The sequence below is a fragment of the Paramormyrops kingsleyae genome, chromosome 8, assembly GCF_048594095.1.
Source record: "Paramormyrops kingsleyae isolate MSU_618 chromosome 8, PKINGS_0.4, whole genome shotgun sequence".
Taxonomy (NCBI): domain Eukaryota; kingdom Metazoa; phylum Chordata; class Actinopteri; order Osteoglossiformes; family Mormyridae; genus Paramormyrops; species Paramormyrops kingsleyae.
Genome location: NC_132804.1, coordinates 35,365,400 through 35,380,391, shown reverse-complemented (window position 1 = coordinate 35,380,391; position 14,992 = coordinate 35,365,400). Strand labels below are relative to the sequence as shown.

Sequence of the window (14,992 nt, the reverse complement as noted above, 5' to 3'; positions counted from 1 at the left end):
CTTTCATCTCTTTTTGCTGGCTAATGATATAATCCCCACAGCAACAATAAAGACCTTTGCTAACCAAAAACCATGGGTGGATAGAACTATCCATGAGGAAGTGAACGTGTATAAAGCAGAACTCAGCACTGGCGATATGAGCGCTTACAAAGCTGCTTCATATAGAGTTCGGAGTTCTGTAAAGTACATGAAACGCTGGTACCGGGAGCGCGCAGAGTCACACTTCTACCAGGGTGACATGGGCCAAATGTGGAACAGACTGCACACAACCATGGACTTTAAAAGTAAATTCACTGCAGCTGCAAGCGCGTGGTGTGTGGTGACATCATCACCATCACAGAGTGTGATGTGCACAGGACGCTGCAGCGGGTCAACATCAGGAAAGCGCCTGGACCGGACGGCATCTCTGGGTGCCTGCTGTGCTGACCAGCTGACCAGAGTCTTCACCTCTGTCTTCAATGAGCCTATGGCTCAGTCCGTCCTCACATGCTTTTAAATACCCACCAGCAGCGGTCCTGCATTCCTGTCAACATCAATGGGACTGCAGTGGAGAGGGTGAGCAGCTTCACATATCTGGGCAAGGACTTTACATACAAAAGTCCTGTGTAAAAAGCCAAGGCAGCATCTTTAACACCTGAGGAATTTTAGGGTCTCTTCATTGACCCTAAGGACTTTTTACTCTGGTGCTGTGGAAAGTGTCTTGACTGAGAACATCACCTCCCAGTTTGGCATCAGATGTGTCCAGGACATTAAAGGTGCACCAGATCGGATCTACTGTCTCTGTAGGTCATTTACTGTGGATGGAAGACCAGAGGCACCAGGATCTGTGCGTCCGTCCACTGAACTGTTTCACCCTCCTTTCACACTTTCATGTGCTCTGTCCCGCCCCATAACTACAAAAAATTGAGTTGCAACATCTTTAAAACTAACGACTTCTCCCTCCAAAACCAGTATCACCAGGTTTTGTCTGCCTTCTTTTTCAGTTCTCAAGGTAAGACGGACAATATTTTAGCAAAATAATTTTAGTTCCTTTTGTAGCAGTTTATGATTTTTAATTCCAGTGGGACATGCAAAATACCCAAGTAAAAATAATGTTAAAAAACTCTTAAGAATTAAGAGTTTTGTGCAAGAATTCTTACTTACCCAGTACTTTGTTATATTATAGTTACTAGGCATGTAAGGATGAATCGGTTAAAAATCTATGTAAATGTATGACGATTTAAACCGGCTGATGTGGAAAATGAATCGTTACTTTAGGAGTACTTCACGGTACTTTGATTACCTAACAGAAAAACTGCTGTAATATTACATTTGATTTCACAACGTCAGTTCGACGTCAGATGTCACTGCATATTCCCGCCGACGTCGCGTGAATTTGAAATTGAGGACACGACCCCCAATCTTAAATCGGCGGCGTGGCAGCATTTTAGCTTTCCGGTAATCACAAACGAAGATGGCAAGAAAAGCACAGACAAGACAAAAACTGCAAACACAAATACCACAACGAACATGCTTCAGCATGTCCACAGGTACCACAGTGAGCTCAATTCACCACCGCCAGAGCGAAGATTATTAAAAATGCAAACCACGCTAAAAAGCTGCATATGCAAGCCTTAGTTTATTTGGTGACGCTTTATATTAAGTGCACTTCATTATGCATTTATAGAACATTCAGTGCATCTTCATAATGCATTAATAGAATATTCATAAGCAGCATGCAAGTACATTTTAACATCCTAATATTCCTTAACAGCTTTAATATACATTAATAACAAACATTACATGATTATACAATTATAATGTTTGATATTATTATATAATATTTGTTATTAATGTATATTACAGCTGTTAAGGGATGTCAGGATGTAATGGTATACTGTACATGCATGATGTTTATGAATGATTTCTGAATACTTAATGAATACATTATGAAGGTGTACTGAACATTTGATGAATGCAATATAAAAGCATTATGAAGGTGCAGTTAATGTAAAGTGTTACCGTTTACAGTATTTGAAGTTTTTTTATTTTGACTTGGGATTTAAAAAAACCCCCAGTATTTTATTCAATTTCAGTCGCACTATTAAGAAGAGGACACATTTTGCACAGTTTAGAAAGATAAATAAAGGGATATTTTGAATAAATTTGACTGCAGCTCATTCTGTTAAAAAATCATGAGAAAATTGTATGTGAACTCAGAATCGTGAATCGTATCAAATTGTGAGTTGAGTGTATTGTTACATCCCGATTAGTTACTGAATAGACCAATGTGATAATATTAATAAACACATGACTTGTTTTCTTCGTGATCTACGTGTTACACATACTTCCTGCTCCTGTACAACTTGCAGGACCTGTCTGACCAGCCTCAGCACAGAGTAGAGAATGGAAACTAGAGTAATTGACCTCTAAAATAAAATGTAAAATTTAATTTTGCGTGATACATTTTGAATCCCCTCCTGGAGCTGACACCTTGTTGTGGTGGAGGGGTTTGCGTGTTCCAGTGATCCCAGGAGCTAAGTTGCCCGGGGCTTTATGCCACTGGTAGGGTCACCCAAGGCAAACAGGTCCTGGGTAAGGAACCAGACGAAGTGCGGCTCAAAAGACCCCTTATGAAGAAAAACAATATGGAAACACGTTTTCCCTTGCCCGGACACGGGTCACCGGGCCCCCCCCCCCTGGAGGCAGGCCTGGGGGTGGGGCTCGATGGCAAGCGCCTGGTGGCCAGGCCTATACCCATGGGGCCTGGTCGTGCACAGCCAGAACAAGGCACGTGGGTCCCCCCTCCAATGCGCTCACCACCCATAGGAGGGGCCATAGGGGTCGGGTGCGTTGTGAGCTGGGCAGTGGCCAAAGGCGGGGACCTTGGCGGTCCGATCCTCGGCTGCAGAAGCTAGCTCTTGGGACATGGAATGTCACATCTCTGATGGGGAAGGAGCCTCAGCTGGTGCGCGAGGTTGTGAAGCTTCAGCTAGACATAGTCGGGCTCACCTCGACGCACAGCTTAGGCTCTGGAACCAGTCTCCTCGAAGGGGCTTAGACCCTCTTCTACTCTGGAGTTACCTGTGGGGGGAGGCGCCGAGCGGGGGTGGGCGTACTTATTGCCCCCTGGCTGGGCGCCTGTTCATTGGGGTTTACCGCAGTGGATGAGAGGTTAGCCTCCCTTCGCCTTTGGGTAGGGGGATGGGTTCTGACTGTTGTTTGTGCTTATGCGCCAGTCCCTGGAAGGGGTGTTGGAGAGCAGTCATTCTGGGGACTCTCTTGTTCTGCTGGGGGACTTCAATGCTCACGTGGGCAATGACAGTGAGACCTGGAGTGGCGTGATTGGGAGGAACGGCCCCCCCGATCTGAACCCGAGTGGTGTTCTGTTATTGGATTTCTGTGCTCATCACGGATTGTCCATAATGAACACCATGTTCAGGGATAAGGGTGTTCATATGTGCACTTGGCACCAGGACACCCTAGGCTGCAGTTCAATGATCGACTTTGTAGTCGTGTCATCGGACTTGCGGCCGCATGTCTTGGACACTCGGGTGAAGAGAGGGGCGGAGCTATCAACTGATCACTACCTGTTGGTGGGTTGGCTCTGCTGGTGGGAGAGGAAGCCGGCCAGGCCTGGCAGGCCCAAGCGTATAGTGCGGGTCTGCTGGGAACGTCTGGCGGAATCCCCTGTCAGGTGGAGTTTCAACTCCTACCTCCGGCAGAACTTCTCCCATGTCCTGGGGGAGGCGGGGGACATTGAGTCCGAATGGGCCATGTTCCGTGCCTCCATTGTGGAGGCGGCTGACCAGAGCTGTGGCCGTAAGGTGGTCGGTGCCTGTCGCGGAGGCAATCCGCAAACCCGCTGGTGGACACCAGTGGTGAGGGATGCCGTCAAGCTGAAGAAGGAGTCCTATCAGGCCTTTTTAGCCTGTGGGACTCCAGAGGCAGCTGACAGGTACCGGCAGGCAAGCGGGATGCAGCTTCGGCGGTCGCTGAGGCAAAAACTCGGGTTTGGGAGGAGTTTGGTGAGGCCATGGAAAACGACTTCCGGACGATTGGGGGTCCTTCCCCAAGTGGAGGAGTTTAAGTATCTCGGGGTCTTGTTCACGAGTGAGGGAAGGATGGAGCGGGAGATCTACAGGTGCGGCGTCAGCAGTGATGCGGGCACTGCATCAGTCTGTCATGGTAAAGAAGGAGCTGAGCCAAAAGGCGAAGCTCTTGATTTACCAGTCGATCTTCGTTCCTACCCTCACCTATGGTCACGAGCTGTGGGTAGTGACCGAAAGAACGAGATCGCGAGTGCAAGCGGCCGAAATGAGTTTCCTCCGCAGGGTGGCTGGGCTCTCCCTTAGAGATAGGGTGAGGAGCTCGGTCATTCAGGAGGGACTCAGAGTAGAGCCGCTGCTCCTCCGCATTGAGAGGAGTCAGATGAGGTGGCTCGGGCATCTGATTAGGATGCCTCCTAGACGCCTCCCTGGTGAGGTGTTCCAGGCATGTCCCACTGGGAGGAGGCCCCGGGGAAGACCCAGGACACTTTAGAGGGACTATGTCTCTCGGCTGGCCTGGGAACGCCTCGGGGTTCCCCCAGAGGAGCTGGATGAAGTGGCCGGGGACAGGGAAGTCTTTGTTTCCCTGCTGAGACTGCTGCCCCCGTGATCCGACCTCGGATAAGCGGGAGATAATGGATGGATGGATGGACATTTTGAATTTCCCTAACACAGCATACAAACTCAAGTTTCACTTATAAACTGTAAAAAATTCCACAGGTTACAAACTTACAAAAATTAGCTACCTAAATTCCTTCAAAATATGAGTTGTTTCAAGAACTTGAGATAAAAATATAAAGCTAATTTTCTCAGCGCAGGTGACAACACAGTAATCCCAAATGGTCAATTCGGATTTTCTGCTCAGATCTAATTTTTTTTTTGTTAGGCTGATTCACATTCATATTTTTAAAATGTGACCAGAATCAGATTCCAGTGTGAACTGGTGACAGTCCTGAAGTGACACACATGTGCAGCAGAACAATAACAGGCAGCATGATTTTAGTGGAGCAGTAGCTGCCAGTGGAGTCTGTGTGGAGGTGTGTGTGAATGCGGAATCGGAGCCAGGAGTTACACTGTAAAAAACAGTTTTGATTTTCAGTTGTTTCAGTGTAGTATTCAGAGTGTACTTCATTTGAGTTCATTGAAGTTGTTATCACTATAAAAAAATGTTTCAACTTATAAAACACTGTTTCTGTGCTGCCTTAAGTTACATTTGGCCACCTCACCATCACCTGTGATATAAAAGTAAATAAAATGTATGGTTCCAGTTTTGGGGAAAATGATAAAACAGTGACAATTTACTGTTAAACAGCTGTATGCAACTGGACATGTAACTTTAACTTAACTACCTCTCAGCAGGGGTGTCAGTGTAAAGGCAGTGCTCATTGACACAGATTACAAAGCTTGCTAGACTGCATATGACAGTTATTTAACAAGGCTGAGAGAAGGAGAGACCTTCCCTAGTGGCTACAGGAGGGCATTTTCCCGAGAGTAGATATAATGGGTGGCAGCCTCAATGCTTTAAGACCTGAACTTGAGATAGAAGAATAAATCAAATCAATTTGCTCATTTAATATTTTATATTTTTAAACTAGCCTTAATATTTAAAAACCCACCATGAACGAGAATGATATGTCAAGCATATTAGTCTCTACCTGAGTACATTAGTGTTTGTTGTGTTGTGTTGTATGAGCTAGTTGGTGTGTCAGTTGGTTTTGGTGCTGTAGCATGTTCAACATGCTGCATCATACATCTTTTATGATGTAATACATTCATCTGACCACACTGGAGATTCATTTAGAGAGTTGGAGGAGTTCAAATTTGCATGGTCCAACAGCCTGCAACAATACAAGCAAGCCTTTCATAGGGCACGTTCAGCCTATTACTCTAATCTTATTGATCGCAATAGAAATACCCTTTACTACCTTATTAAGACTGTAGCTTCTCTAACAGATACGGCTGAACCTCTGCTACCAAGTATTATTGGTAGGGAACATTTTATGGACTTTAACAATAAAATTACAAACAATTGACTTCAAACATGTGTTACGACCTCCAGTCTATGGTTGGAGTGTAACAGTATTAAAGGGAAAGGGGAACTGGATAAAGGGACAAAGAGGATAAGGGGAACAAGGGAACACCAGTGGACAAAGGGATTACTTTGTATTTTTATATTTTATTCACACACAATGCTGACACTGAACAAGTAACCCAGTGCAGAAGACTTCGGGAGTGACCACGGCCAAAGTAACAAACAAAATTCCCCAACTACCAAGCCACCTACAGCTAATCTCACCTAAGTGCAAAAGAAAAGGAAACCAAAAGACAAACATTCCACCTGACTCCCTAACCAAATAAACAGAATCAATCACACACTCACATAACAAGATGGCAGTCACTCCCTACCCACCAATACCATCACATACGCAGAACATGCACACAGGCCAAAGTGACAGTTTCCGAGGGGGTGGGCGAAGACGTAAACAAAAGAAAGCAAAGCCAAACAGCGAATCAAACGCAGCAAAGGTACAAAAAGGGTGAGGCAAGAATTAAAAACAAAACAGAATAAAATCCAAAGTCAATACACAGGCAATATACAAGTCAGAAAAGGCAATAACAGAATCGATGAGCAAAGCTGTCGGGACGGCTGGACGGCATCCTTTTCAACTCTGGGACCCAGAAGTGAGGAAGGGCGTGGACAAGATACTGTAGGCCAGGGGTGTCAAACTCCAGTCCTGGGGGGCCGGAGCCCTGTGTAGCTTAGTTCTTTCCCTGTTCCACCACAAATTATTCGGCTCAACAGCTATGTGGTAATTAGCACAAGAAGTTGAATCAAGTGTGTTAAACGAGGGGAAACCCAAAAATGTGCAGGGTTCCGGCCCTCCAGGACTGGAGTCTGACACCTGTGCTGTAGGCGGAGCTGATGCAAAAACACGAGCACAGCCCTGGGGAACTTACAGCACGTAAAGACTCATGTTCAAATGAGTCACAGATAACTCTGACGAAGACACCCTTGATGTTTTTGAAATAATCAATGAACAGGAGTTCAAACAATAATAACTGAAACCAAACTGACCACTTGTCCATTGGACCCAATCCTCACTCCACTTCTTAAAGAATCCTTGGAAATTCTGGCAAGACCTATAACTGCCACAATGAATGCATCCCTTTCGCCAGGCAATGACACTGACCAATATAAAGTAGCAGTAATCAGACCACTACTGAAGGAACCAAGTTTGGACCCATAGAAGCTCAGCAATTACAGACCTGTCTCTAATGTACCATTTCTGTCCAGAGTTCTGAAGAAGATAGTTACTGCTCAGTTACAGCAGTCATACTTTTAGACACACAAAATACTGGATAGATTCCAGACAGGATTCTGTCAGGGACTCAGAACTGAAACTGCCTTAACTATAGTCATATAATTCATAACATTGGCAACTGTTCCTGTCAGCATGACAATTGAACAATTTAATCTATTACATAGACTTGAATTTGATGATGGGATGTGTGGAAGGATGTTGAATTGGTTTAAATCCTCTTTAAGTAATTGACATCAATATGGTCTGGCAAATAACTGTACTCTGTTGTCAAAGTCACCGGTCAAATAAGGAGTACCACAGGGATCAGTCCTTGGGCCTTTATTGTTTTCTCCCTACATGTCGTCATTTGGTAACATGATGAGAAGACATACAGTCAAGTGAAAAAGAAAGTTTTGCATGTAAGTACATAATACTTAAAAAAATTGACCTGGACCTTACCAAGTTCTAAATTTATTTAAATCGGACTTCAGGTGTGGAGAGCAGCATGTGGTCCAGTGGGCTAAGCTTCTGTGCCTGTGATCAGAAGGTCACTGGTCTGAGCCCAGTCTTGGCACATCTGCAGGTTCTTCAGCAAGGCCCTTAACTCCCAGCTCCCTGAGTGCTGCTATGGGTGGCTGCCCTTCATAACCAGCTTGATCTCACTTACAGTGAGCAAGCTGGGGGAAGCATGAAGAGAATTTCCCCACACAGATCAATATAAAAACAAACAACAGCTCAGCATGTTATTATTTATTTAGAAGCCATGTGTGAAAAACTAAGTACAATTATTCAATAGCTTGTATCACCACCTTTAGTAGCAATAACTCTCTGTAATCATTTTTTTACTCTTCTTTACGACATTGCTTCAGCATTTCAATCAGCTTGAGGTCTGGACTTTGACTGGGCCATTGCAAAACCTTGATTCTTTTCTGTTTCAGCCATTCTGTTGTAGGTTTGCTGGTGTGCTTGGGATTATTGTCCTGTTGCATGACCCAATTTTGGCCAAGCTTTATGTCAGATGGATGACCTCATATTTGACTCTACACTCACCTAAAGGATTATTAGGAACACCATACTAATATGGTGTTTGACCCCCTTTCGCCTTCAGAACTGCCTTAATTCTACGTGGCATTGATTCAACAAGGTGCTGAAAGCATTCTTTAGAAATGTTGGCCCATATTGATAGGATAGCATCTTGCAGTTGATGGAGATTTGTGGGATGCACATCCAGGGCACGAAGCTCCCGTTCCACCACATCCCAAAGATGCTCTATTGGGTTGAGATATGGTGACTGTGGGGGCCATTTTAGTACAGTGAACTCATTGTCATGTTCAAGAAACCAATTTGAAATGATTCGAGCTTTGTGACATGGTGCATTATCCTGCTGGAAGTAGCCATCAGAGGATGGGTACATGGTGGTCATAAAGGGATGGACATGGTCAGAAACAATGCTCAGGTAGGCCGTGGCATTTAAACGATGCCCAATTGGCACTAAGGGGCCTAAAGTGTGCCAAGAAAACATCCCCCACACCATTACACCACCACCACCAGCCTGCACAGTGGTAACAAGGCATGATGGATCCATGTTCTCATTCTATTTACGCCAAATTCTGACTCTACCATTTGAATGTCTCAACAGAAATCGAGACTCATCAGACCAGGCAACATTTTTCCAGTCTTCAACTGTCCAATTTTGGTGAGCTCGTGCAAATTGTAGCCTCTTTTTCCTATTTGTAGTGGAGATGAGTGGTACCCGGTGGGGTCTTCTGCTGTTGTAGCCCATCCGCCTCAAGGTTGTGCATGTTGTGGCTTCACAAATGCTTTGCTGCATACCTCGGTTGTAACGAGTGGTTATTTCAGTCAAAGTTGCTCTTCTATCAGCTTGAATCAGTCAGCCCATTCTCCTCTGACCTCTAGCATCAACAAGGCATTTTCGCTCACAGGACTGCCGCATACTGGATGTTTTTCCCTTTGCACACCATTCTTTGTAAACCCTAGAAATGGTTGTGTGTGAAAATCCCAGTAACTGAGCAGATTGTGAAATACTCAGACTGGCCCGTCTGGCACCAACAACCATGCCACGCTCAAAATTGTTATTGGTTGGTTAGATAATTGCATTAATGAGAAATTGAACAGGTGTTCCTAATAATCCTTTAGGTGAGTGTACAATACTTATGTATGCAGAGAAGTTCATGCTTGACTCAATGACTGCAAGGTGCCCAGGTCCTGTGGCTGCAAAACAAGCCCAAATCATCACCCCACTACCACCGTGCTTGACAGTTGGTACGAAGTGTTTGTGCTGATATGCCGTTTCATTTTCTCCAAATGTGGTGCTGTGCTGAACATCTCCACATTGGTCTTATTTCAGAAGTATTGTGCTTTGTTCAGATGCAACTTTGCAAACCGAACCCTACTTGGTATTTTTTGTACAGTAATGTTGCACTCTTGCTAATTGTCGATAGTTTTTGGAGAAGGCATTCAAACAAGAATTTAATTGTACTTTTTACACTGTAGTTTGTACACATTTTACATTGCAGTTATCTATTAGACTGTTTATGGTAAAGGTTCATGTTTTACATTGTGTGCACCACAGCATGTGTGGTCTTCTGCTGGTTCTCACCTGATCGCTGTATTTTTCTCCCAGCCACAATTCTGTGTCTGTATATTAAAGGCTAGTTAACATCCATGAAAGTGTGGCTGTGAGCTATTCCAACCATTAGTGCAGTCAAATGCAGTCAGTGCTTGAAGTGGAGAAAAATAGGTGCCGATACTCTCCTTGTTATTCGATACCAGGTACCATTATCTCCTGGTTATTCTGTACTATATGCGGGTAATGTCCGTCTTATTCAGCACTAAGCGCTGGTACTCCCCTGGATATTCAGTGCCAGGTGCCACTACTCCCCTTGTTATTCAGTGCCAGGTGCCACTACTCCCCTTGTCATTCAGAATCAGGTGCCAGTGCTCCCCTTGTTATTAATTACCAGGTGCCAGTGCTCCCCTTGTTATTCAGTGGCAGGTGCCAATACTCCCCTTGTTATTCAGTGCCAGGTGCCAGTGCTCCCCTTCCTATTCAGTGCCAGGTGCCAGTACTCCCCTTGTTATTCAGTGCCAGGTGCCAATGCTCCCCATGTTATTCAGTGCCAGGTGCCAGTGCTCCCCATGTTATTCAGTGCCAGGTGCCAGTACTCCCCTTTTTATTCAGAATCAGGTGCCAGTATTCCCCTTGTGATTCAGTGGCAGGTGCCAGTACTCTCAGCAGATATTGTGCGGTGCCGGTACTCTGAAGAGAAAAACAAAGAGGTGCTGGTACTGCATACCTGTGAGTACTGACCCACTTCAAGCACTGAATACATTGATAGAAAAGCATATAGTTTAATTTCCGAAGTACCCATTGAATATTGAAGGAACATACAATGTAATGGCTATACAATTTTTTGACTTAAACACAGGGTGAAATATGGTCCATAGTTATGACTCCAAATTATCAGTAGACGTCTCTGCCTGTGACTGCAAACTGCCTGTGTGAGTAAAAACTGAACAGTTTGCTTTGGTTGTAAGATGTTACAGCTGCTAAACTCACTTTTGAATGTAAAGCTAACATTACTTTTGGTTTTCATTACAGAGTCAGACTGATACACAGGACCTGGTTTCCTTACAGCCATAAATATCTAAGCAATGGCTCACCAAGAGGTTTGGCTATAGCATTTCGGCATTTGATGCATTTTGTCCATAAATACCAGACACTGAAAGGCAGGGAAGCTTAAGATGAATAATGATTTTCAGTTGAATGTTGCTCCCTCTCCACAGTGCTCTTCCCCAGGCTACTTCCGTACCGTACCGCCCTACACCAAATGTTACAGACGGGCTGGAACAGAATAACTTAATCTAAAATATGTATAATTATATTTGATGCTGCCTTAACATGATGTTTCAAGTCTATTTTGATTTTGACCCTATTGTTTTAATGTACTCTATTTGATCTTAAATTTAAACTCTTTATATTGGACAGGTCTCTCTTGTAAAAGAGATTTTTTAAATCAGTGAAACTAACCTGGTTAAATAAGGTTAAATAATAAGGCAGAAATAAACACACGTGTGTCTCCTATAGTAATGAAAAAAATCACAGCAGGTGTCTTCAGCAGCCACATAAGACTGTGAGCAGAAAAACTGACTTCTGTTAATGGAAAGTTCAGTGCATGTGTGTGAGTGACCATAAACAGGTCTGTGAGATCTCATGGACTCATCTCTGACATTCTGCAGACCCAGACCTCGTTCGCTGACCTCTTGTTGCATTCTCTGGAGGACCTCACTGAAGATGAGCTGAATAAGATTAAATATAACCTGATTCACCTGGCATATGAAAAGTATCAGCGCATTCCCAGGGGTCAGCTGGAGAATTTGAACAGAATGGGCATCGCCGACATGATGATACGTTCCTATGGTGAAGTCGGTGCTCTCAAAGTCACGCTTGAAATTCTGAAGAAGATGAACCTGAATGATCTTGTTCAGAGACTGAATGAAGACCTGCAGAAGTGTAATCATATTTTTAACCTTTCTTGTATTTCATATAAAATGTAATCCTTTTTAGGTCTTGAAAAAAAAAAAAAACATTATATCGGAAATGATTACACACTGATGTTCAACGTATAAATTCTTTCTTATTTCAGGTAACCAAGCAGGAAGTGAGCTGGGTGACATATCGGACAAAAGTAAGAACTTTATGCTATTATCTACATATATAAACATGTGGTTTTTCAGAAAAAAATCTGTATGATGTGATGTCCAACTTAAAATTTCATTTATCACAGTCAAATAGTGAAAAACGTGTCTGTGTCCTATGTGTTTGTGTGTGTGTGTTTTATATTCTTTCTCTCATACTGGTCAGGACCCTGTTGAGAAATTGTGCATTTTCCTCCCATATTTCTTCAGGGGAGCTCATGATGGACAGAATAAAATATAACCTGAAGAAGAAATTTGCGTGTGTATTTGAAGGGAAAGCTAAGGAAGGACAGCCAACACTTCTCAGTGAGATTTACACAGAACTCTACATAACTGAAGGGGGAGCTGGAGGAGTCAATGATGAACATGAAGTGAGACAGATTGAAACATCATCCAAGAAAAGGCGAACAGAAGATACTGCAGTCAAGTGCAATGATATATTTAAACCCTTACGTGGGCGTGAGACACCTATCAGAACTGTACTCACTAAAGGGGTGGCAGGTATCGGGAAAACAGTCTCTGTGCAGAAATTTATTCTAGACTGGGCAGAAGGAAAAGCAAACCAGGACATTCACTTCATATTTGCTCTTCCTTTCCGGAACCTGAATTTGGTTAAGGGTGAATACAGTCTGATTGAACTGCTTTACCGCTTTATCCCAGAACTAAAGTCATTTCAATCCACTGAGCTGTTAAGTTACAAAGTCTTATTCATCTTTGATGGTCTGGATGAGTGTCGCCTTCCTCTAGATTTTCAGAACAATGAGAGCTGGTTTGATGTAACAGAGAAAACATCACTGGATGCGCTGTTGACTAACCTCATTAAGGGGGATCTGCTTCCATCCTCTCTCCTCTGGATAACCTCCCGGCCAGCAGCAACCAATCAGATACCTCCTGAATGCATCGACCAGGTGACAGAGATACGAGGGTTCAGTGATGCCCAGAAGGAGGAGTATTTCAGGAAGAGATTTAGTGACCAGAGCCTGACTGAAAGGATTATCAGACATGTGAAATCATCAAGGAGCCTCTTCATCATGTGCCACATACCTGTGTTCTGCTGGATTTCAGTCACTGTCCTTGAAAGTCTTTTTAGTGAAACTGACAGTGGAGAAATTCCAAGGACTCTGACTGAAATGTACACACACTTCCTGATCTTTCAGGGGAGTTTGAAAAATGACAAGTATAGGCTCCAGACCTCTGCGACCCAGAATAGGACAAGCTGGTACAGAAAACTGAAGGATGGATGGATGAAAAAAAATGAAACCAAACATATTAAATGCTTCCTTCTAAAACTCAGTAAACTGGCTTTTCATAACCTTGAGAAAGGCAATCTTATATTTTACGAGAAAGATCTGGAACAGAGTGATCTTGATGTCAGAGAAACTTCAGTTTACTCTGGAGTGTGCACAGAAGTCTTTAAAGAGGAATATGGCTTATATCAGGATAAGGTGTACTGCTTTGTGCATCTGAGCATCCAGGAGTATCTCGCTGCTTTATACATCTTTCTATCAAAGTCATCAGCTAACCTATTGAAGACTGCAGTGGATCAGGCATTGGAGAGCAAGAATGGACACTTGGACCTCTACCTCCGCTTCCTCCTGGGCCTTTCAACAGACTCCAGTAAGACTCTGTTAGAAAGGCTTCTGGGACAGACAAGATTCAGCTCACATAACATTTGGAACACAGCCCAATATATCAAGGGGAAAATAAAGGAGAATTTATCCCCAGAAAGGACCATCAACCTGTTCCACTGTCTGAATGAACTGGGTGACAATACTCTAGTAGAGGAGGTACAAAGATACCTTAATTCAGGAAGCATTTCAGCAGAAAATCTCTCACCTGCACAGTATTCAGCTCTGGCCTTTGTGATGCTGATGTCAGATGAGGAGCTGGATGTGTTTGATCTGAAGAAATTCTTCAGATCAGATAATGAGCACTGGAGGCTGCTGCCTGTGGTCAAGACATCTAAGACAGCTCAGTAAGTGATGTGAGGATGTAAAACATGTCTTGTCTGGCAGGAAATCATTAAAATTGTTTGCAATATATCAAACATACAATTTCTCCCTCTTCATGGATTAATGACTTGGCTAGATTTGTTTTTTGATATTCTAAACGCAGATTTCATAATGACTGTAGGTAGTGATGTAGTAAAAAACACAAAAGTGACATTTCCACTAACATCCACTATGCCTTCCGATAACTGGGACAGCATCCTAACCTGCTATAGAAACAAAGAGGGCTCTTTATCTGGAGGGTTTATAGGTGAAATGATCCTTTATTTGCACAAGTACAGGTATATTGGTTTGCTTCTCTTCTCACTCTCCATGAGAAACACAGACACGTTTACAGGGAGAACAAGCTTAGGGGTCACAGCATTGGGTTGGCTGGCATCCAGCACCCCTGGAACTGGAGGTTTAAGGGCCTTGCTCATGGGCCCACAGACATGTGACTATTCTGCCGAATCTCAAACCAGCAGTCTGTCAGGTCTGTTACAGTAGGTCAGCTGTTCAAACCCAGGTGTGAGGATTCTTCAGCCAATCAGTGCTCTAATTAATAATCTGATTAGGGAGTTGCAGCGAAAACCAACATACCCAGCAGCCCTTTCTGGATAAGACTGCCCATCACAAGTTTAGACCATTGCATGGGCACCTTATAGGGCACTGTATCACATTCTCTCCACTAGAAGGGCTCATTAATACACTTCATCGCATCTTCTTGCTCTATAAGGCATCATACCCCGTGAAGGGGGCACCCTAGATGGCAATGGGTAGCCAATATTGTCATTTTCACCATTCCTTAGGGAAATTTAGTGACGTTTTTTCAGCCATGGGGGCACTAGGGCGGTGCTGCCCATTCCCCCCTGAGTCCACCAGTGGCCTGTGCTGCTCGCTTGTTTTAATGTTGCTGTCAGTACTATTAACAATATGTAGGTTATATGTGTCTGTG

The 14,992-nt window shown here is 43.8% G+C and overlaps 1 protein-coding gene across 2 annotated transcripts in view; it reads left to right on the top strand.

The window, feature by feature from the left end:
- Nucleotides 1–914: 914 nt before the first annotated feature.
- The window catches only part of LOC111851007 (NLR family CARD domain-containing protein 3-like), a 63,728-nt gene continuing 49,650 nt past the window's right edge, over nucleotides 915–14,992 (top strand). The window contains exons 1-5 of one of the 2 annotated variants that reach the window (XM_072715733.1): nucleotides 915–991; nucleotides 10,953–11,020; nucleotides 11,591–11,864; nucleotides 11,998–12,039; nucleotides 12,260–14,024. In XM_072715733.1, coding sequence (XP_072571834.1) covers nucleotides 11,006–11,020; nucleotides 11,591–11,864; nucleotides 11,998–12,039; nucleotides 12,260–14,024 — 2,096 coding nt within the window. In that variant the 5' untranslated portion in view covers nucleotides 915–991; nucleotides 10,953–11,005. Of the gene's footprint in view, nucleotides 992–10,455; nucleotides 10,853–10,952; nucleotides 11,021–11,590; nucleotides 11,865–11,997; nucleotides 12,040–12,259; nucleotides 14,025–14,992 lie in introns of those variants that run through there. The other variant, XM_072715732.1, reaches the window with a different exon arrangement.